We start from the raw sequence: 23,081 nt of genomic DNA, 5'->3' as shown, positions 1-23,081 counted from the left end.
TTTCTTCTTTTAATTGAAGGTTAAGTGGTCCTTTTATAGTGCTGTACTGAGAAAAAAAATCTTGGAGTCACTCAAAACCTTTCAAAGTATGTTGTAGTGTGTCAAATGTAAAATGTCAATCAGACAATCCAAGACTTTTTGCACATACAGCATGTCCGTAGCAACACCACTGAGTCAAGGACTGCTCTAGTTATTCCAATCCATAGCATTCCAACATTTTGCCATTGGCCTCATTCTTACTGCTTAGTGATCAATTTTTTACATTGACCTATGACTGAAGTGACCTTTTTAACTGGCACATTTGTTCGTGTTAACCTCTTATACGTCATGTTTCTAAGTAGAGGCCCGGTAGTTTTTTTCCATACCATAAAGGGCAGAATATCAAGGGCAACCTTTGCATGGCCATTATTTCAAATACAAACTTGCAGGAAATGAGCAGAACACACACACACACACACACACACACACACACACACACACACACACACACACACACACACACACACACACACACACACACACACAGTACACGCATGGAGCAAGACACATACATGCAGGCACAGACCTACAGACATACAGATTTCCCCATACAAAGCTGGCTGTCACGCTTAGCTAAGATGTATTATTTGATAGATTGATATCAAGGGAGCTTGATGACAGCAGCAGGCTCACCAGCTCAGCCCTGAGGTGCAATATCAGTCTGGCTGAAATGTAATTGTTTCAGGACCAGTTATTATTTCAATGTAATTTCCACACCCACAGTGGAGGCATTCCTGTCTCCTCTCCTCTCCTCTCTTCTCCCCCTCGCTTCTCTTGTTCACTTCTCTGTCTTCACCTTCTTCTTTCACCTAACCTGTCCATTCTCTCTCTCTTCCCAGTCCTCCATTCTCCCTCTCTCCCACACCTCTGCACATCGCCCCTGTTCGCTGGCTCTGTATTTCTGTGTTGTTTTTTTAACTCAGGCTCTTTTCACGTCTCGTTCTCTCTGATCTCAGTCCAATGCCCAGCCCATGAGGTACGCTTTGACTCCACGGGGGTGATCCTGAGTCCAGGCTATCCTGACAGCTACCCCAACCTGCAGATGTGCTCCTGGCTCATTAATGTGGAGAAGGGATACAACATCACTCTGCACTTTGAACTCTTCCAGACAGAGAAAGAGTTTGACATCCTGGAAATATTTGATGGTGGGTTCAAAAGGGGATCTTATCTCTTAAGCAGCATGTAAAATGTTTTTCCATTGATCAAATGTTATTTATACATGCAGCTACACAACAAACCTGTGAGAGTAATTTAAAATGATCCATTGATCTTTGCAAACATGCAATTGAGATTTTATAGATGTCATATTGAGATGTCATCTCAAAATGACACTATATCGATATTTACGGTGCGTTTGTTCCCATCATCTCTTTGCAAATTAATTCTATACAGATGATTGTACCATGCATACCTCTCTCCATAATGTGCTATATTCCTGTATTTATATTCTCTAGATCATCTGTGTATGCAGTCATTTTTCGCGCATTCATTCTCATTCTGTGGCTAAATGAATTTCCTTGTGTGTGTGTGTGTGTGTGTGTGTGTGTGTGTGTGTGTGTGTGTGTGTGTGTGTGTGTGTGTGTGTGTGTGTGTGCGCGTGTGCGTGTGCGCGCATGCGTGCGTGTGCACATGCAGGTCCCACCATCTATAGCCAGAACCTGGCCTCTCTGAGTGGTGACCTTGACACTCCCTTCAGCCTGACAACCACGGGCCACCAGCTCCTCTTACGCTGGTCCTCCGATCATGGCACCAATCAGCCTGGCTTCCACATCAGATACGTGGGTGAGTATCAAAGTATGTATCCTGCTCGTAATTATACTATCTTTATTATTGATAATGGATTACTGTTCTACTTGTGTCTTTATAGACTCTTCAAAAAGGTCACAGGTTCAACATAAAATCACATGTAATTACATGGCATTTACATCTAACCACTTTCACCAACGTTCGGTGAATATAGCAGATCTTCAAGCTTACAACGTGTCACGTTGCTGTGGCGGTATTTGGCCCATGATAACGATAATATCACTATACACGATATCTGCGATAATCGATAAATTGCAAGAAATTTAATAAGAAATATAGCTGTAAGCAGCGATAATACGGGGCCAGTGAATAGAGAGAGAGAGAGACATGGAAACGGAATAGATTGAAGAGAGAGAGAGTGACATGGAAACAATAGATTGATGAGAGAGAGAGATGGAAACATAATGGTTTGATTGGACATCTCAACCTACTGCCATTAACAGGATTCGAACTCTCAACCTTCAGACTAATAGGCTGCAACACTACCTATAGTGCTATAGCTTTGTCCAGGCTGATATTGTCTGTTGAAGATCATAAACTCTTGCCTTCTTTCATGAACCAAGCCCCTGTTTCACTAACACTAAGATCACTCGTTCACAAACCATTTACCAATGAAGAAATTGTACATCTCCTCAGAACCAAAACTAGTGAAAGTAGCCGATCTACAAGCTCACAAACCATGAAAAGTTGTGAGATTGTAGATCAGCTATTTTCAGAATGAAGTATGTCATACGTTGAAAAAACGTACTCTCAAATAAGCATTTCAGGTTATCTTTACCATTTGCACATGTATTCATTGATACAGTCATGTTGTTTGCAATTCAACTTAAATTAAGTCTGCATCAAGTGAGGCTTGAACTGGCGACCTTGAGATTGTGAGGCATTCATTTAAGGGAGACGCCATTGGCCTAACAGACAAGTAACTGTGAAAAAGGAGATCACACAGATGATACAGTTTCACGCAAATAGCTGAAAAATCCTGGGTTTAAGTGTTTTTCAAACTGCTCAAAATTGCGGACAATCTAAGGGCGGAGCTTACTGGTCAAAGCGATAGATGTGTTCCTCATGAGTCAAGGCACAAGTGTAAGCAAGTTTCACGACTTTCGGCCAAACGAGGCATGACTTTTGCCTGTTTAAAGTTTGCATTTTCAAAAAATTGCTATAGCGCCCCCCTTTGGCCAATTGGAGTGAGATTGGTTTCAGTGATATTTGGAATGACTCTCTACATTACTGCAACGTTTCAAAGAAATGTGAGTCTTGCATGTATGTGTTAGGGGCAGATGAATAATTTTCATAAAACTGCAATAGTTAAAATCTATTTCCTCCTGGGATTTTTGAGTAATCTGCACAAAACATTTTACACATGAACTTAGGACCTTTGCCGACAAAACAAAAGCGGCGGATTTTCCATAAGTGAAAAAATGCAGAAGTTTTGAGCCAATGGCTGTTTTTCATATAATTCAAAATGGTGGGCGATCTAAAGGTCAGAGGTCAAAAGTCAGACCACGAAAGTTGTCGGGCATGAAGAGGCGCATGTGTGTATCGAAGTTTCATGGTTGTAGGTCAAACAGGGCATGAGTTGTACCTGTTCAAAGTTGGCACTTTCAATTGAGTGCTATAGCGCCACCCTTTGACGAATGAGTGTGAGAATTATTTCTTGGTAGTTTTTCATGAGCATCTACCATATGGCCGAGTTTCGTAAAAAGCGTATGCACGGTTAAGCCAGAACTGGCAAAAACAAGTATTTTTCAAACTGCTCAAAATTGCGGAAAATCTAAGGGCGGAGCTTAATGGTCAAATCGATACGTGTGTTCCTCATGAGTCAAGGCACATGTGTAAGCAAGTTTCACGACTTTCGGCCAAACGAGGCATGACTTATGCCTGTTTAAAGTCTGCCTTTTCAAAAAATTGCTATAGCGCCCCCTTTTGGCCAATTGGAGTAAGATTGGTTTCAGTGATATTTGGAATGACCCTGTACATTTCTGCAAAGTTTCAAAGAAATGTGAGTCTGCATGTATGTTTTAGGCGCAGATGAATAATTTTCATAAAACTGCAATAGTTAAAATCTATGGAATCCTGGGATTTTGGAGCAATCTGCACGAAACGTTTAACACTTGAACTTTGGACCTCTGCCTACAAAAACTTCCAACGGATTTTCCATAAGTGAAAAAATGCAGAAGTTAGGAGCCAATGACTGTTTTTCATATAATTCAAAATGGTGGGAAATCTAAAGGTCAGAGGTCAAAAGTCAGAGGGTGAAAGTTGTTCAGCATGAGGAGACGCATATGTGTATCCAAGTTTCATGGCTCTAGGTCAAACAGGGCATGAGTTGTACCTGTTCAAAGTTGCCATTTTCAATTGAGTGCTATAGCGCCACCTTTGGACGAAAGATTGTGAGAATTATTTCTTGATCGTTTTTCATGACCATCTACCATATGGCCGAGTTTCGTAAAAAGCGACTGCACGGTTCAGCCAGAACTGCGAAAAGTGACAGAAGAAGAAAAAGAAGAAGAAGTGACAGAATACTGCCAATAACAAAACAGGTCCAGAGCTGAGCTCTGGCCCCGTAATAAAGAATACCCATAAAAGGCAAAAATCTGGAATTATGCATTTATTCCAAAATCTTATTATAGTTTTGTGCGTAACGAACTGGCCTAGTACAATGTACACAACTGTGCATGCATAGTGCCTCCTAACAGTAAAATAATAACTGTAGCTGCCATCAGAATTGAAAGATTTTTTTTAAATTAAAAAGTAAATAAGATCACTGTTACATTGGCTGCCAGCTTTTTCATTTTTTCCCTACAGTAGGCTGCCAGACTTTTTCAATGAGAAAAAAAAAGCACTTAGGAGCCGAGATACAGAAATTTTAAGTTTTCAGTTATAAGGAAGTTTCTGGGAGCAAAACTCTTCGGAAAATCATATCTCCTTGGTCTTTGGTTTAAAAAAAAAAAAAAAAAACAAGAAAAAAAAAACAACTTTTATTTTGAAAAAAAATTTTTTTTTAAAGAACGCAGATCTGCGTCAATGGCAGCCAACGGGCTTTTGCGCAAATGAACGCAGATCTGCGTCAATGGCAGCCAATGTGTTAATTATCAGAGCTGAGGCAGAGTCAGTTTATTCTGAACAGAGCACTCAAACATGCAACAATTAAGGGCGTTGCTGTTGTTGATGCTGTTTAAGAGTCAAGATTTAAGAAGAGTTCCAAGAGTCCCAGCTATATATAGTACTGCAACACTGTACTGCACATCTGACCAAAAAGAAAATATATATATATATTGATATTTGCCAGGCAGTGTATCGATTATTTATCACGAGAGGGAGTATCGCGATATATCGCATACTCTTGGAACACCCCTAATACATAATATACTACTTCTTTCCAAGAAAAGATGACAGAGATATTGTTGTGCCGGTGAGGTAAGAAACCCTGGGCTTAAGAACCTCGCCGTTTACATTGCATATAATTGGAATTTATTAGTGTCTAAAAACAAAAAACTATTTAAAAAAAAGAGAAAACAGATCATAAAGTATTAGAACATAGACAACAACTAAAAAACATTAAAGAACAAACTGATCAATAAAAACAAAAAAAGACAGAGTTTTGTACAATTTACAAAACTCACTGAGGTCACTTCTATTTTAAAATCGCAGAACAGACTGGATTTCTGATTATTGTGTCAGTGACAGTAATAACCATTTAATGTTATGACCAATTCTCTGTTAGATAAACAAAAACATAAGATGACAAGCAAGAGCAAGAGCGTGGAAGCTTCCTTCATTGAAATACATCAATCAAAAACAAACGGCAAAAGCATTATATTTCGTTTTGTCTTTGCCATTTTTACTAATATGCCTGTGCTTTAACCACTTAAACTCTCTGGTCTTAGAGACGGACTTGACTTAAAACTTTCTTTTTTTCTGTCTACACCAAATCTCTTTGCCAAAAATAGCCAAGCTCACATTTTTGGCAAATGTTCGCCCCTGGAATAGGGATGCTCGGGTTCAACTGGTTACTCATTTTGTCAGGAAAAGTACAAAGATTTGATTGACTGGAATAGGAATTGACCTCATCCTCAACCTCAGCTGGGGTCTTTTCATTTAAAATCATCGCTGTCTCCCAGTATGTTGATTTGAAGGAAAAGTACAACAGTGATCGTTGAGCAACACGGCCGTTCGTCAGGCCGTCTGCGTCCCATCGACTATGCAGTGCCTGTGTTCTGAAAATCAAAGTAGCTTTTTTCTTTTGGTGTTTGATAGACTGTAAGATGAGGGAAAGAAAGTAAGGGCTGTGGAACAAATAACTGGAGGATGCACCCGTATTTGCATGTGTTAAAGCAAATTGAAAATGTGTGTGTGCCCATAGGCCAGAGTGGAATGATGATAATGTGATTTTGAGGAGAGCCTGGACTGTGTTGCACACAGGCTGCTAAATAGATGTGACATTCCTCAGGCCTTCCTCCTCATTAGTGCATAAATCTGTGTGTATTAAAGCACATAGCGTGGCTGTAAATAACAGTTCTCACCTTCTTTTTAGCAGTCCTTTCTTTAATGCCTTATTACCATTTTCAAATTTTTCTTTCATTTTATTCTTCTCCTTCTTACTCCTTCTCCTCGCCTTCTTTTTTTTAATTATTGATCCCTATCCCCCTTCTCCCGCCCCCATCTTCCTCATCCATTCACCCCTCCCCCCCACCATTCCCACCTATTCTCTTCATCTCTCTTCTCTTCTTCCCTACTATACATCTTTCAATGGCCATGATGTATACACCATTATAATTAATTCTATAGCTATATGATAACTATAGTTAATTCATTAATTAATTCATTAATTATACTGCTATTACTCATTATCTTTAATTTGACTTGCATAGCTGCTATCACACACACTTATACATCTTTCAATGGCCATGATGTATACACCATTATAATTAATTCTATAAGTTATATGATAATTAATTAATTAATTAATTAATTAATTATACAGCTATTACTCATTATATAGCTTTTATTTGACTTGCATACTGTAACTGCTATCACACACGTTTTGATATTTTTGATAGTAGTATTTTTGTATTTTTGTGCTACACTGTATGCTTGGATTATGAGCATCAGATGTTTTTTAATTGTGTGATTGTCTTGATCATTTCGTTTTTTTGTTCATTGTTTTGTCTAATTGTGTTTAAATATCGAATAATTGTCCTTGAGGACGAGATGGTACATCTGGTTTAGTATCCCTCTCTCCTCTTCTCCCCTCCATCTTTCGATAGCCATGTACTGCAGTACCCCGGACTCTCCGCAGCACGGTTTTGTGGTGAGTCAGACCGGGGGCCATCTTAACAGCGTGGTACGCTGGGCCTGCGACCGGGGCTACAAGCTGATTGGAAAGGGCACGGCTGTCTGCAAGAAGACCACCTATGGCTACTACACCTGGGACGCGTCGGTGCCTGCGTGTCAGGGTGAGCTGAACTGCACTGATGATCATTTACTGTATTTCCGTCTCCTGTCCACCTGGTCTCCCTAAGCTTCTTCTGGTTACTGCCTCAGAGGCCCAGTGCTCTGCAGACAGTCAGATGTCTCTTGCCCAAGACCTTTCCTCTGTGCTGATCTGAATGCAGGCTGATGAAGAGGCGATGCCATGTCAGGTGGAAGGGAAACACAAATCAATCCCCCCTTCTTCTGTCAATTTCCACTCCCTCTAATTACTTTGGCTAACTCACCGTTAGCATTCGGTGTCTGTGAGGGCTGTTCTGTTTCACTCAACTAATTGGGTTCTTTGTTGCATGAACACGTGTGTGTGTGTGTGTGTGTGTGTGTGTGTGTGTGTGTGTGTGTGTGTGTGTGTGTGTGTGTGTGTGTGTGTGTGTGTGTGTGTGTGTGTGTGTGTGTGTGTGTGTGTGTGTGTGCGCGCGCGCGCGCGCGTGCGTGCGTGCGTGCGTGCGTGCGTGCGTGCGTGCGTGCGTGCGTGCGTGCGTGTGCGCACTGTGCATATGCATTGCGCATGCACATACTGTAAGAGCATGCACATACCGTACAACACAGTACCTACAGTATAGTAGCAATGTCACTTGTTGCACACACCACTGTGTTTTTCATTACATTTCCAGGCTTGAGTCGAAACATTGTTAAATCATTTAAAATACATCCGTTTTTGAGCTCGATTCGCAAATTGGATGCTGCTGAAATAGCCCCAAGAGGACTAGGCCCCAATCAGACAGGATTTCAAAAGCCTAAGCTTTAAGTTAAATGGGCGATATCCAAAAATGTTATATCACGATGTAGTCCTGCAGATATAATTGAGATACATGCATGCAATATTATCGTTATGAAAAGTCAAAATGTATTTTTCTTCTACAGATGTACAATCAATCAATAACAATCATAAAGTCAGTCATCTTAAATCTATTATTGCTTTCTATTCAATTGTTATGGTTAGGTGTAGCCTATTACACACATCTGCACACATCATATTTAAAACGTGTACTGTATTAACACTTATTATTTTCTGAACATTATGAGGAATTACAATAATTTGTCATTTGGAAAAAACATGGCAATATCTGCCAATTTTTTATATTATGGCCCAAACCTGTAAGTTACTTTATTGCTCAGATACTACAGTATATGACTGTAAAATATGCAATCCAGTTGTTCTCCGCATTACTTAAGCCTTCATTCTCTCCGTTCAGACAGTGTCGGCTATAACTACAAATTGACGTCATTCAGAACGTCATATGGGTGGTCTCAGAACTTTTTATGGATGTTATCGCACCCCTAGATGTTCTGACTGCCCAAACTAGTTTGTACAGTGTGATTGGTCAGGTTGGCTGGGCGTGATATATTTATTTTTGTTTCTGCGTTCAGCCCGGCTTCATTCTGCCAGCAGTGAAAGCAGGCGATAGTTTGAAAGAGACAGGCTGAGGAGAGGTACTACTAGTACTCTCTAGTGACCATGCATAAACAACCTGTCGCAATAAATGGCGAAACATCCGCCTACCTCTGTGACAAACTGCCCACAGCGAGTTTGAACGATGTCCAGGTATTAAATCCATTGCGCAGTCACTCGAAGGCGACAGAGCAAGCTGCCACAGCAGCGATTCATTGATCAAATTACTTAGTGGGCGGGGTCTGGCTTTCGGAACACATAACAGTTCGGAGGGAGTATGATGGACAATTTTCTGTTTTTTCGGATAGGCCATCCGAAAAAAGTTCAGACGTTTGAAGCATGTAAGCCTCCTGGGGGGTTCGTTGTCACATGAACACAGGTGTGGCCTCCAGTAATTGCATTCAGAATCAATGAAGACTGAAATGTGAAAGTTCAAACTGAAAGTTCAAACTTCAATTTTGTATTCATTACGTCAGCTGTCAAATGTCACACATTAGGAAAAAGATACATAAATACTGTGTTGTTGTATGCAACAGTGTGTAATTATCCATTACTTAAAATGTATTATATTTTATTCACATCATGTGGTGCCAGTCCCATTTGTCTGTCATGATCTCCATGGCTGCCTGCCTGTGCTTCCCCTGTCCTCATGACTGGAACTCCCGCTATCTTCATCTACGCTAGAAAGCAAAAAGGAGAAAAGTGCATGCACACGTGTAGCCCTAATATGGCTGGTATTTCATGCATTGCAATTTTTCCATATACAGCCATAAAACATTCAATTCAATTTATTGGACGGATTCACCTCCATAGCATTCTAATTTGTCGCTCTCTGTGCGTGCTCACCCAGTAATTAATTGCTTTGACTCAGGGTCAGCTCTTGTCATAATAAAAACCCTTTGAAAGTGTTGGTAGAAAACTTGTATCTAGTCAAATATCTCCACTTTTCCACAAGATTCACATGCACTATCTGTAGCTGACGGGATAGCATTCATTGCAGCACTAAACAGAAACACATACTTAAACTTGCTTCATTGAACACATATGTAATCACAAATGACCAGGTTTAATTAGAAATTAAATACCTCACACCAACTATAAATAAAAAACATCAAGTGGATTCAAGGCAGCTGCTCTTAATTTTGGAGTCGGGCCAGTCCCGAACTTTGCATCGTCAACTAATGATGCCTCACTTGGGCAAAGCTTTGAATTTCCCTTTAAGACTGTTCACTGATGAGCAAGGCTTTCATTTGTTGATATAGAGATTGCATTATGCAAAGTATGTTTTTTCCATGCCTTAAGTCAGATATTATGTACAGTAGGCCTAAAGTAGGCCAAACTCCTTTTTGAAATCCACATGTATTTGAAAACACTTTAAGGTATAGAAGTTTCCTTTATATTGAAAAGTGAGTGCGCACAAAGTACTGATATAGTCTCATGGCACACCAGTGTGCCTTGGCACACCGTTTGGGAATCACTGAATTAGCATGTTTATCCTGGGATGCTGAGATTTGAATTTTTGCACAGCCTCAATGAGTTGTGCAACAGTGCTGAGAGGAAAACACACTTTCAAAGATTAAGAGTGGATTTCAAAGACACCATTTATAACGTGGCATGCGTATTCATGAACATTTTGTATGGCATAAAACAGCTACGAAATTGCAGACTAAAAACTAAAAGGTTTTTGAAATCTTACACTATTATTCACCTTCAAAATATTAGTAGTATTAAGAGTATTATTTAAGCCCCACTTTCCAGAGTGCGTGTTGTGAATGACAGTTTGAGTCATGAGTTTTGCGCTAAAGGTTTTTGAAATCTTACACTATTATTCACCTTCAAAATATTAGTAGTATTAAGAGTATTATTTAAGCCCCACTTTCCAGAGTGCGTGTTGTGAATGACAGTTTGAGTCATGAGTTTTGCGCTACGCTATGCATTGCTATTCACGTATGAATGAGGTTTGATCGACCAAAACAACAAGCAAGTGTATGAGATAACAGTGATTTAAGAGGGTGTGTGGACTGTGGAGGGGTGTTGGTTCCACTGTAGGTGGATATCTACTTATGATTTTTCACAGTGTAAAGCGACCGCTGCCGCTGTGTTTTATTTTGTGTGTTTGCATAGCTATTCCCGTTTATTAAAGTGGGCCAACAGATGTTGATTCCCTGATTCTCTCCTTTTGGCTCAGACAACAACTGTCTCCAATCAGTTTGACTACTTTGTCTGCTAGGAAGTGTCTGTGCTTGCACTAGGCCAGCCTTATTTCACACAGTGTGTGTTTGTGTGTGTGTGTGTTTGTGCGTGCTTGCACACATACACGCGTGAGAGCATAATAATATATGCTAACATATTCATGTGTATGTATTTCAATGTGTAATGCTTGAGTGAGAATATAGTATTGCAGTCAATATTGACATTTACAAATATGTGAATATGCAGATGTGCTATAAGATGCATCTATACACGTGACCATGCGTCTTTATTTATTTTCTCACATGCGTGCGTGTTTGTCTGTGTGCGTGTGATCGTCTTTGTGCCTCCAGCTGTGTCATGCGGCGTCCCCATTGCGCCCATGCACGGAGGTGTGCTGGCTGCTGATTACTCCGTTGGCACGCGCCTGACCTACTTCTGCAACAGCGGCTACCGGCTCTCCTCCAAGGAGCTGACGACAACAGTCTGCCAACCGGATGGCACCTGGAGCAACCACAACAAGATCCCCCGCTGTACCGGTGAGCTGAGGCGCCGAGTGGACGGGAAGGGAGGGGAGACAGAGGAGAGTGGGGGCTGGAAGATGATATGAATGAAAGAAGAGAGCGGTCACATGAGGCAGTATTCCGGTGGAGGGGGGGAAGTCGAGGAGAAGAACTGTTCATGCGATGATGGGGAAGAGAAGTTTCTCTCCCACTTTATACAGTGAAATTCTCTGTGCTAAGCCATGTAATCCCATTACAGGTTCATTTGGTTACATTTGTACTGTACACTCTGAAATGTACAAATGGATAAATTAACACTGAGGATTTTGCTGTGTATAAAATACAGGTATAACTTTCAAAATAAGGACATTTGTTTTGATACTCATTTGGTATTAAACTATGCTGATTCATAACGCCGCTGTTAAGAAAGAAGGTCAGTATAATGCTGTGCAAATAAGAAATCAAGAGGTGTTTTTTGTCACTCACTCATGCAGGTACAAGCAGCAAAATGTTGGTGGGACATGTTCTGCAGACTGTGCTATCACAACAATAACAAAAAGATAATATAAATAATACTGGATGTAATGAAGTAAGAATCAAACATTTGAAACTATACCTAAAATAGAAATACAATTAAAAGTACAGGTAGAACGGCAAGTATGATAAACCTCTTAAGGCAGGTATGATATCTCTAGCAGCAATAGGGAATGTGCAGGGAAGGTACAAGGCAGAACTCAGAAGGCATATTATGTACAATATCTAATTCACTTGTGTGTGTGTGTGCATTGTGCAGTTTTGAGCAGTTTCTCAGGATTCTGACAGATTGAAATGCAGTTTATTTTTTTCCTTTTTTTACCTAGTCTTCATTCAGGGCTGTGACAGCCGCAGGGGAAAAAATATTTTAATTAATTCATTAATTAATATTATTAAAAAATACGTATTAATTAGCTGATCCTGTTTTGTGATTCAGATGTTCAGTGTAATTGTTGGATCCAGTATTTAAACTTCACATTGTAGAATTATTAAACATTAGTAAGTTCAACAAAAACAGTGTATTGTCAACAGGGTTCCTTGACAAAAATTATGTATTTCAGCTGAAAAAAGTGTCTGTCAACATCATTGTCAAGCAATGTAAATTATTGTCTTTAGTACCAAAAAGGCACTGTATTAGAATCGCAAAATGGAAGTAAGAAGGAGTTAAATGAGCCACAGCTGAGAACATGTGTCCTATTCTTGTCCCATAGTAATGGTGTGTCCCAGTCTCAGCTCCTTCTCTCTGGACCATGGCAAATGGAGAATAGTCAATGGCTCACATTATGAGTATGGAACCAAGATCATCTTCACCTGCAATCCTGGATACTACCGTGTTGGCCCTGCCCACATCCAGTGCCTGGCCAATGGGGTGTGGAGTTGGAGAAATGAGAGGCCTCGGTGCAGAAGTGAGTGACTGGCTTCTTCTAATGGCTAATATCAATACGTCATTGTCTAGTCAATAGGCTAAAAATGCCAAACTGCCTGTGTGATACCAACATGTAACTTATAGCCTAATGAGCCATTTGACGTATATGCTCAAAGCAATATAGTCTATAGCCTAACATACCAGTAAGACTCCCTAATCGGGAGATAAGCGACCGTAGGTCACATGTATACAGAAGAGGGCTGTAACGGCGATTGGTTCCTAGTTGTGTGGGCAATGTATAGTTTTGTTTGGTGGTCTAAATGTGGGGTTAGCTGTGACATGGTGGCGTTTATGTGGGCAGAAAACGTGTCATGTGTAGCTGTTGCATGTGAGCTGCAGTGGCAGGGGGTCCTCCACTGGGGGCGCCACCACTTTTGCATCCGTTCTGGAGCACCAGGAGTGGGTGGTCCCCGGGAATGCCCCGTGAGCAGCCCCGTTGGGGTGGTCATTTGGTAATTTGTCCACATGTGCTCATTTTCTACACTTGGGGGTCCCCGAGGCCGCTGGGGGTCCCTGGAGCTCCGGGGGTCCTTGGAGGGTGTAGTTTGGCAGGTAAGGAGTGTGTGTGCAAAATCTGGCATGGATCGGGGCAACGGGTGCGGAGATATGAGCAGGGCAAAAGTGTGACGGACGTGTGTGACGGAGTGACGGAGTGACGGACGGACAGGACGGACACCTGGAGCAGGTTTCTATAGTAAGTGCGACCTACGGTCGCAATAACATGAATGCTGTATTAATCAAGGAAATGAAAATTTACATTATTTAATTTGGTATTTAATCAAATGAACCAATATATTTAGTCCAGTTATGGTGACAAAAGCATTTATTAATCAATTACCAGTAATATCTGTAACAATAATAATTCATGAAAAGATAATTATGTTCAAAAGAATAAAAATTATGAGCATTTAATTGAGCAACTAACAGCAACTGCTACCATTGTAGGAAAAGCAGTAATGCACATGAAGATGTAATTATCTCGCCAGGAAGTGGAGATTATGTTTTCGCCCTTGTCTGTCCGTCCAGTTCATCTCTGGCACTCACTTGCACACACACTAAACACTCCCAGTAGGCCAAGGAAGACCCTCCACACCAAATGTTTTAAATCACCCTCATGGTGGTGCTATAACAAGCTGCTTCACGTTTTGGCCTATACAGTAACTACCTGGTTTAATTGAATCATGATGCAACTCCCCATATAGGCCCCGGCCATTTCCGCCTGACTAGATTTTCCACCGTTTAGTGTTTTCTTCAAAACACAGTTTTTGCTATTACTCCTATTAGATTTAGCCAAATATTTCACTTTCACCCATAGGGGGTGCCACAAATGCTGCAAATGTCAGTGTTTGCTGCGGAATCATGTTTTTTTTCCCACCATATTTAGGAACAAACCTGCATGGTCATGTGACACATAATGAGAGTTTTGATACTCTATACCGTTTGCCTGTTATTGCCTTAAAAAATGTGTAGGATGGGCCTATTTCTCACAAACAATGCCATATATCATGAGCACAACATCCAATCATACCCAAACTGGAATCACATGTTGAGGGGCCTCTATAGAGCGCACCTCTAAAACCGATTTCACTTCTGCCACAGGGGGCACCACATATACAAAACAGTTGCACCGTCTGTACAAACTCCATTTCAACTCGCAGCTTCCTCGCGTCCTGACGGCGGAACTCATGATGACTGACACAGCTCTGTATAGGCGAGCAGGCTTGGTGTAGATCTGCGCTCAGAGGAGTATACTTTTCTAGTTTGTAATTGTAAACGTCTGCAGCTAAGCCTGTGGTCTGTTTAACTTTCCACTTGCCTCTATACTGTTGGTGTGGGGATTACACAAGCAAATCCTCCAAAACAAGCTTCTTCTTTTCACCGGGAGGTGAAACACTGAAAAAGGGGTGTAATGCGTGCAGAGGAACACGCTATCCCTCCCAGTTTCGCTCCTTGCTGAACATGCAGTGGCAGCTAAACAGGCAGTGAATCAGGAGTCACTAGTGCAGCGACAAGAGAATGTCCTCCCCTGCCAGCTCCCCTGTGAACATGGCCCATTGTGCTCGTTGGAGCGCCCGGCCAAGCCGGAGGCACTGTGGAGGAATCGAACCCTAGTCTCCTCGGAGGTGAGAAAAAAACACTAACATATATGAAAGTGTCATATGCGTTTCCATTTCAAAACTGCTGCCAAGCCAATCAAACAAAGCTATGGAAAACTGAACACTGAGCAGGGAACCGGTGAAAAAACGGGTATTGCAGTTATCCACATAACTTATTGAGTGACAATGTAACCAGTCCTCTAGGGCCACCCTCTGGACAAAATGTCAACCTTGCACACAAACTAGGTCATAATCTACAAGGCAGATTACAGGATGAACCGTATTTATATTTGTGACCCCGTGGCCTTTCCTCAAGTTCCAATATTTCCAGTTGGGTGTAAGGAGCAGCATTGCCTCTAGGTGCTGGTAGCAGGCTTTTGGGCCCTATTTAGACAACACACTTTGCGGCATGGCGCTAGGTCATAACTTGTGTGGTGGGCGTGTGTACAGCGCAATGTGCTATTTAAACAACGGTTAAATCCACCTAACGCCAAGGGCAACACTGGCGCTAGGCACTAAACGGCCTTTAAGAACAGCTAGGTTGCGAAGTGAAGTGGTGGAGAGCAGAAACATCGACTCTCATCTGCCCTTAGACATTTTTGGCTGGACCAGAAGTAGGACACATTTAGTACTCTAACTCACTGACTAACTGAGTCTGTCAGTCACATACTGAGTGATGAAGTTACACCATTGGTCAACTGCTTCTTGGCCTAACAATGAACTAGCCAATCACAGAGCAATCGTACCACAGGCTATGGAATGTAGATTTTATATCATTGGTTGGCCTAACAACACATAAGCTAATTGCAGAGCATTCGTCTTGGGATGTAGGCTATGGGATGTAGTCTAGCCTAATGCGGTTGATTTGCTGCCTTGGCCTGGCATCCCTGTTGTGCTGTCATTATAGCCCTTCTGGCCTTAACTTCCACGATACTGCTTGCTGCATCGGACGGTCGGAAAATAGTGTTGGTTGCCATGCCAAGTGGGGCAAATAAAAAAAGATTTACTGAGTCGTGCCAACCCTGCTGTGTAACAAGCTTCCAAAGTTTGTTGCACCTGTGGTGACAGTTTGGCAGTGTACATTAAAAGATAACCAGAAGTGCCATGAAATTGGGGTAGCAACCTACACTGCTTGTCATCATTAAATCAACGCAATGGAAGATTTGTACAAGACATTCAAAATGCAGCTGTATTCAAGTCTGTCCGCACATCACATTTTAGGGGAGAACTAATGGAGGATATTGGTATGTCCCCATATCCCCAACCACAGACATATCAATGAACACTGGACTGTGTGGGAAATACCACTCACTGGTATCACGTTAAATATCAGTGTGAGAAATGGATCATGCAGGTGCAAAATGCGACCTACTGTATCTTAACACCTAACCATTGCTAATCATGTAATTACACATTACAGCACAACAATGAATTATGATGATATACCGTACACTTAATATACATCATCCATGTCTGTTTATTGTGTATTTAGCAAATCAGACTAAATCATATTAGTTAGCCACCACACAGTTGGTAATATGCTTCCGACTACATTATGATAGGACTACATCTATTCATAATTCTTTAAGTAGTCTTTTGTTCAAAGACACATTTGTCTGGTCTAATTGTTTTGTGCTTATTTCTGTTTAACTTATTTGTTTTGTCTTGTTCTTCTCCAGCCAGGTGCACTAGCTTAGGTCTTGTTTGTACATCAGATTGCTTAAACCCCCAAAATCCAGAGACAAAATACCAAGAATAGTGTTCTTCAGTGTCCTCAGTGGTACATAAAGTATAGCTACAGGCATGCGAACACCCCATTTTGTGGAGTACACACATAAACACATGCACAGTACAGTACAGTATAGTGCATACACATGTATTGGATTACTGGGATTGTCTGATAGAATAAAATGTAATATGAGATCCAACCAAATCAATTAATTACCTGCCTCAACACAAAACAGCAAATAATGAGAACAAATGCAATATGCAATATTGAAATAGACTGCTAGCATAGATGTTGTACTCCAAATCCACTTGCTTACCAGCATCAAACAAACATTTAATTTCACATAGACAGCTCAAGACATTTGTTTATTTTAGGATAGTAAAAAAAAAAGCCTCATATTTTATGCTGCCATGGGAACTATTCTTTGAAAGGCAGATACGAGCAGAATAGTATCTGTAATGGTGAAAGGAAAAGCCAGCCGGTGCGATGAAAGATGTCGGGACAAAGGCAAACACCATCATTATCCTCCAGTGAAATAGTACAGGTCACTCTTTTATCGCATTAAGGTCAGTGAGATGGGAGTACATGACTCTGCTCTCACTCCCATTGACTCAGAGGATGACAGCTAACTTGTCTTTCCTCCTTCCTCTCTGTTTTCTTCTTATTCTTTCATTCATTCTCTTTTACTCCCTCTTATTCTCCATGCTTCTTTCCCTCTCCTGCGTAATCCTGTATCAGTCATTTCATGTGGAGACCTGCCTACTACTCCAAATGGGAAGAAGATTGGTACCCAGACCACCTTTGGAGCTTCTGGCATTTTCAGCTGCAGTCTTGGCTATGTTTTGACCGGCTCCACTGTCAGGGAGTGTCTCCTGTCCGGCCTCTGGAGTGGGATGGAGACTCAGTGCCTGGGTAAAGCAGGGTTCAAACATTTCCTTTAACTGTTAAAGACAGCTATGGCCTGGATCAAATGACACTATACATCTGTTCAGAAATAGTCCTGAGTGTTATTTTTAAATCCTATAAGCCCTTAGTAAACCCAGTTACGGTAGGTAAAGGGAGAGTCTTAATTGCTTCCTTTACTAGTCATGCATGGCCAATGACCACTTTTGGAAGAATAGAGACAATGCATTATAACTATTGTGTTCTAGCACTGGCAGTAGCGCCATTTCACATTTCCCTTAAGGCAAGCAGCATGTTAGAGTACTTGAGCCCTCTTGAGGAGATTCCGATGCTAAGGCGAAAAATGTAGTACAAATGCAAGCACTTCTTGTACAACTGTCTTAGCTCACTTGCAGCAGGGTACTCTACTGTATGGCCTCTTTGCGAGATTTAGTTTTTCCAAAATGTTAAATATGAGAGCGCAGCCATTGTGTCGCGACTGGCCTGAAACCGTCAAATGTCTGCCAAGCTTTACCAGCATGATTCCCTCTGCTGTGACAGATCGGATCCATAAACAAGCAAAAGCAGTGCGGCTAAGCACAGCTCAGCTCAGCTCAGCTCAGTACGGTGAAAGATAGGCGAAAAAGTAAGAAGGATGGAGAAATGTGACAGTATTGTTGGAGCCGGATGCACTCGCAAAACATGATGGCCTCCCTGGCAGGTACATTAGTCCATTTCTCAACCCCTTTGGCGCCTGCACTCCCAGCTCAGCACAAGATTGGTTCAGTTCATTAAAAGAAAGACACCACTCTCTTGTCTGGTGATATGACAGCCAGGGTTAACATAGCTGGGGACCTCTCGGGATAGTAGCCTACTTCAGCACAATCTTCACAGGATCTGGCTGCCCTTAACTCGAGTGTGATAATAAAATCCTCGGCTGAATTCCGAGTGAATTAGGGAAATAAGATTCGGCGTCAGTGGAAATTTTCTATGGTTTAAGTGGTGGTGGAAATCTCAGCAAGATTCCTCCTCTCTTAAGGGGATTTATTGTAGCTGAAAGCAATACGATTATGTGCATGAGTGTATCGTACAGATTTTGAGGAATTTCGCTACGTCTTTTCCAGATGAGAGAAGCTTATCAGAGTTATCACTAGTTGGGTTGGGGCAAATAATAAGTTAATAATTCAGAAATTATTAACTGAACTGCCAGCTTATTTTTTTATAGCATTTTCACCCTTTTGTAGCAGCAGTCATCATACAAGTGTATCAGTAGCCTAAGTTTTGATTCTGCAGCTATCTTCCATTAGTTACAGTTAGTAATTCCAGGCTATTAATTCTCAAATTATGTCAAGAAAAATCGGATAGGTATTTTAATAAAACACTTTGGCGATGATTGATAATACTGTAGATATTTGTCATTTTAAAGCAGATCAACCGCTGCACACAGTTGCATTAGAGGTACAGTAAATGTAGCAGAGATGTACATATTACCTCTGAAATGGATGTAGTAATATGCATTATCATTCTGCGTGATATAGCTGCTATAAAAGTGATGTGTTGAAATAACAAGTTTTATTGTCCTTTTAACACGTATAAATTAAATCTTTACCCCCTTCACATACATGCTCTTGCTATGGTGGCCAGGTCTCCTTTGTAGAAGCTATTTATGATCTCGGTAGGAGTAACCTAGAAATATAAAGGTTAAACAAATGTAAATTAAAAGCATTTTTGCTCTCTCTCCTTTTTCTCTCTTCTGCAGCTGGTCACTGTGGTGTGCCAGAGCAGATAGTTAATGGGCAGGTGATTGGGGAGAACTTTGGCTACAGAGATACGTTTGTTTACCAGTGTAACCCTGGCTTCAGGCTCATTGGGTCCTCAGTACGCATCTGCCAGCAGGACCACAACTGGTCCGGACAACTCCCAGCATGTATCGGTAAATGCTTTAATACTGCTTCTCTTCCATGGCTGATGGAGTGCAAGAGAGGGTTTATAAGAGAGAAGGAAAGATTGTTGGAGACTTGAGAGCGAAATAAAGAGAGAGTGACTGAGAGAGGGGGAGATAGTGCGTATGCGTTTGTGTGTGATTGCTGTGCATGCGTAGAATAGAATGAGAGATAGAGTGAGGGCTTGTGGATAGATTGAAAACTGACTGGGGAAATGTGTGTGTGTGTGTGTGTGTGTGTGTGTGTGTGTGTGTGTGTGTGTGTGTGTGTGTGTGTGTGTGTGTGTGTGTGTGTGTGTGTGTGTGTGTGTGTGTGTGTGTGTGTGTGTGTGTGTGTGAAAGAGAGAGCGAGAGAGATCAAGAGACAACTTTACAATACCTGTTTACAAGTGCCAACCCTGTCTGCACTCTGGATTTATTATTTATTTTATTTTATTTTTCTGGAGTTGTTGCTGCACTGTTGCAATAAAACAGTGGCACCTTATACTACAACACAACCAGTGTGACGCCACATGATTATGATGTTATATTCCATTAGTGAAGCTCATGAATTATTCAAGGAGACCTAGAAGTTTTGGATATATTTGTTTTTGTGTGGAAAAAAGGTACAGTATTTTGTACAGTATTATTAAAAGCTTATTTAAAAGCATCTGTGACCCTCCAAAGTCACCAGGAATTCATCTGGACGGGTATGCTGACCCTTAGTGCTTACACAGGGCATGCTCGTATGCTTGCAATGTTCGATCTTATGTTCACCTATTGACATAACTTAGATGTGTCATTTAGCCTTTGCCTATCGAGATCAACCCTGTCTTTATGTGTAATTCCCATGGTGCTCTGTAAGGTTAATGATATGATAATGAAATTCATATGATAAGTGTCACTTTACGTCACCTATTGATTAACTGTATCGAATTCTTCGTCTCTTGCATGCTCTACCTTTTTCTTTATCTCGCCTCTCTCTCTCATACACATACACATACTCTCTCTCTCCCTCTCTCTCTTCCACTCTCTCCCCCACTCTCTCTTCCATCCCATACCTCTCTTCTCTACCTCTCTCACTCCTCTTCCTGTCTCTTCTTCCGCCTCTCCCCTTGGTTGAACCCATATCACCCCCAGCTGTTACATGTGGCCACCCAGGGAGCCCCATCTATGGTCGCACAACAGGAGATGGCTTCAACTACAATGATGTGGTGCATTTTGCCTGTAACAAAGGCTACACCCTGGAGGGCCCTTCCACAGCCCAGTGTCAGGCCAGTCGCCAGTGGAGCCAGCAGCCGCCAACATGCAGAGGTATTGTCCACTCTGTTATGGCCATCTTTTCTGTCCATTACGTCAGTGGTTCTCAAACGTTTTCATGTCAAGGACCCTCAAAATGATGTGTTTGGCTGCGGACCCCTATCTCAAAAATATTTTGTGCCAAGGATTTTTCAAAAAATAGCAGAGAGTGCCGCGCTATGAGCTTGTATATCTGCTATTTTTGAATAGCCAAAGTATTAGAATATGGTTAAAGTGGTTAAAATGTTTATGACGCTATATCAACAAAATTAGCTGGGGACCCCCTGGTACCCCCACAAGGACCCCTGGGGGTCCCCGGACTCCACTTTGAGAACCAATGCATTACATGTCAGGCTATGTGATGTGACCGATGTAAAATATTGCTTAAATATCGACCCTGTCAGACAGTGGGATTTGAAGATTTTCCATTGTCATATCGTGCGGTCGGTTGAACGGCGTTGTACTGCAGCTGACAGTGTCAGCTGGCAGCTGACAGTGTCAAAACGGTCAGTGCCCTTTTTGACACCGATACTCTTACTGTATGCATGATGTCATTACCTACGTACGTGCTTCGATTGGTCACTCACCGAGATCGTGGCACCTGTCAGACTGCATGATTGTGGCCCAAAATGTCTGACGTCGTCATAATGCCGCCAAAGCCTAGAACTCAATGGACTGGTAGTCAGCCATGCTGCTTGACATTCACAATGAGCGACTTTGCCCACATCGTGAACATTTAATCTGGGATGGCCTTAATCATAAAGCCTGTAGACACCTTTAAAGATGGAATGGATTGACGGAGCACTCCCTGCAGTGTTATTATTACTCAAAGAGCCACCAGCAAGGATGAGCACATGAATCAGGAGCCAGCGCCATGTGGAATTTAATGATCACTCATCAATCATGACCAATACTCAATGTTCAGCAACACCATTAGAAAGGTGCAAGGTTTCTTTATTGTTACATATTGTGTATGGGTACAAGAATATATTATGTACATTTGTTTGACCCAACACCCTGATGAGACAATTCAGAGATATCTGACACAAGATTACTCTGGAGACAAAGGTGCATTTTTTTTATTATTCCAGTACTGGATCTATGTGATGGAAATTGCACGTCTACCAAACTGACAAAAAATACTGAGACAAAAAAGTGCCCGGATCTAGCGGTCCGGGCACTTAGGCTCTAACGATGACAGCGCATCGCGGGTTCGAGTCCGGTTCCCGACGACCTTTGCTGCGTGGCTCTCCCCGTCTCTCTCTCCCTCTTTCCTGTCCATCTTCACTGAAAACTATCAATAAAGGCAGAAAAGACCCCCCAAAAAAAGTAAAATACTGAGACAGTCTAAAAATATTCAAATTAAAAGGTAAAAAGACTTTGTTCATGAACAAGAGCAAAAATGGAACGTTCTCCCATACACTTGCAAGTGGACCCATTTATCCAATAGACAGTACTATAGACAATACATGACATCAGTTTTTTGCAAGAGTATGTACAGTAATTAAACAAAGTAATCAGATTAGCCATGGATAGTCAAATACATCTCGTAATACACATGTGAGCTGAACACTTGAAGGGATACGACAGTCATAATACAGGATCCTTTGTGTATGTTCTTCTTACACAAGTCATACCAAATCAGTCTGTCAACGTCCAGGCATTTTGAGTTATTAATTTGATTCTGACCACTACGACCACAGTGCACTAAAGGTCATTCAGCACAGATAGACACTGATTCCCAAGTGGCACTCAAATCACAACATGACAGGCCGATGTCTTCCCTCAGGGTACAGTAGCATACTTGTGATATGGGGGGGAAGGGACCTTCTCTGCCCCTGAGTAAAGACATTTTGCCTATTCAGATCTGTAATGACCACTCAAGCTATCACTATGGCTTCTAGGGCACAAGACACTGTGCACACAATAGGATCAGTGTAATCTATGCTATTAATACAGACATTGAGAACAAAGTGTTAGAACGCTACAATAATGTGTAATGTGGGTAGAGTTCAGAATGATGTTAACATGATCTTGTTCTGGATCTCAGATATTGAACCGGCAATAATAGTGATGATAATAATAGTAGTAAACATAAATACATCACCAGGGGGAATAGCAAAAAGGGTGTACACTATGTTACAGTATGTATCACAGCCTCCTGAGAATATTTAAATTTCAATGAGAAGCTTTCTGTGTTTGTCCTGATTCCGTGACCATGCAGGCTAACAGCCATTGGTATAGGTACTGTAGCTGCCAGCAAGCAGAGTT

At 41.5% G+C, this 23,081-nt stretch overlaps 1 protein-coding gene across 1 annotated transcript in view; it reads left to right on the top strand.

Moving 5' to 3' along the window:
- LOC311039730 (CUB and sushi domain-containing protein 3-like) overlaps window positions 1–23,081 on the top strand; it is a gene marked incomplete at its 5' end in the record, with an annotated part of 373,258 nt that overhangs the window by 271,133 nt on the left and 79,044 nt on the right. Inside the window, 8 exons of the mRNA XM_084049684.1 lie at window positions 996–1,184; window positions 1,675–1,833; window positions 7,116–7,304; window positions 11,275–11,460; window positions 12,669–12,863; window positions 17,447–17,620; window positions 19,350–19,523; window positions 20,652–20,825. Coding sequence (XP_083905810.1) covers window positions 996–1,184; window positions 1,675–1,833; window positions 7,116–7,304; window positions 11,275–11,460; window positions 12,669–12,863; window positions 17,447–17,620; window positions 19,350–19,523; window positions 20,652–20,825 — 1,440 coding nt within the window. The remainder of the gene's footprint in view (window positions 1–995; window positions 1,185–1,674; window positions 1,834–7,115; window positions 7,305–11,274; window positions 11,461–12,668; window positions 12,864–17,446; window positions 17,621–19,349; window positions 19,524–20,651; window positions 20,826–23,081) is intronic.

The sequence above is a fragment of the Gymnoscopelus microlampas genome, assembly GCF_963454915.1.
Source record: "Gymnoscopelus microlampas genome assembly, chromosome: 3".
Classification (NCBI taxonomy): Eukaryota; Metazoa; Chordata; class Actinopteri; order Myctophiformes; family Myctophidae; genus Gymnoscopelus; species Gymnoscopelus microlampas.
Note: the sequence above shows the minus strand (reverse complement) of the source record. Positions and strands in the feature narration are given on the sequence as shown.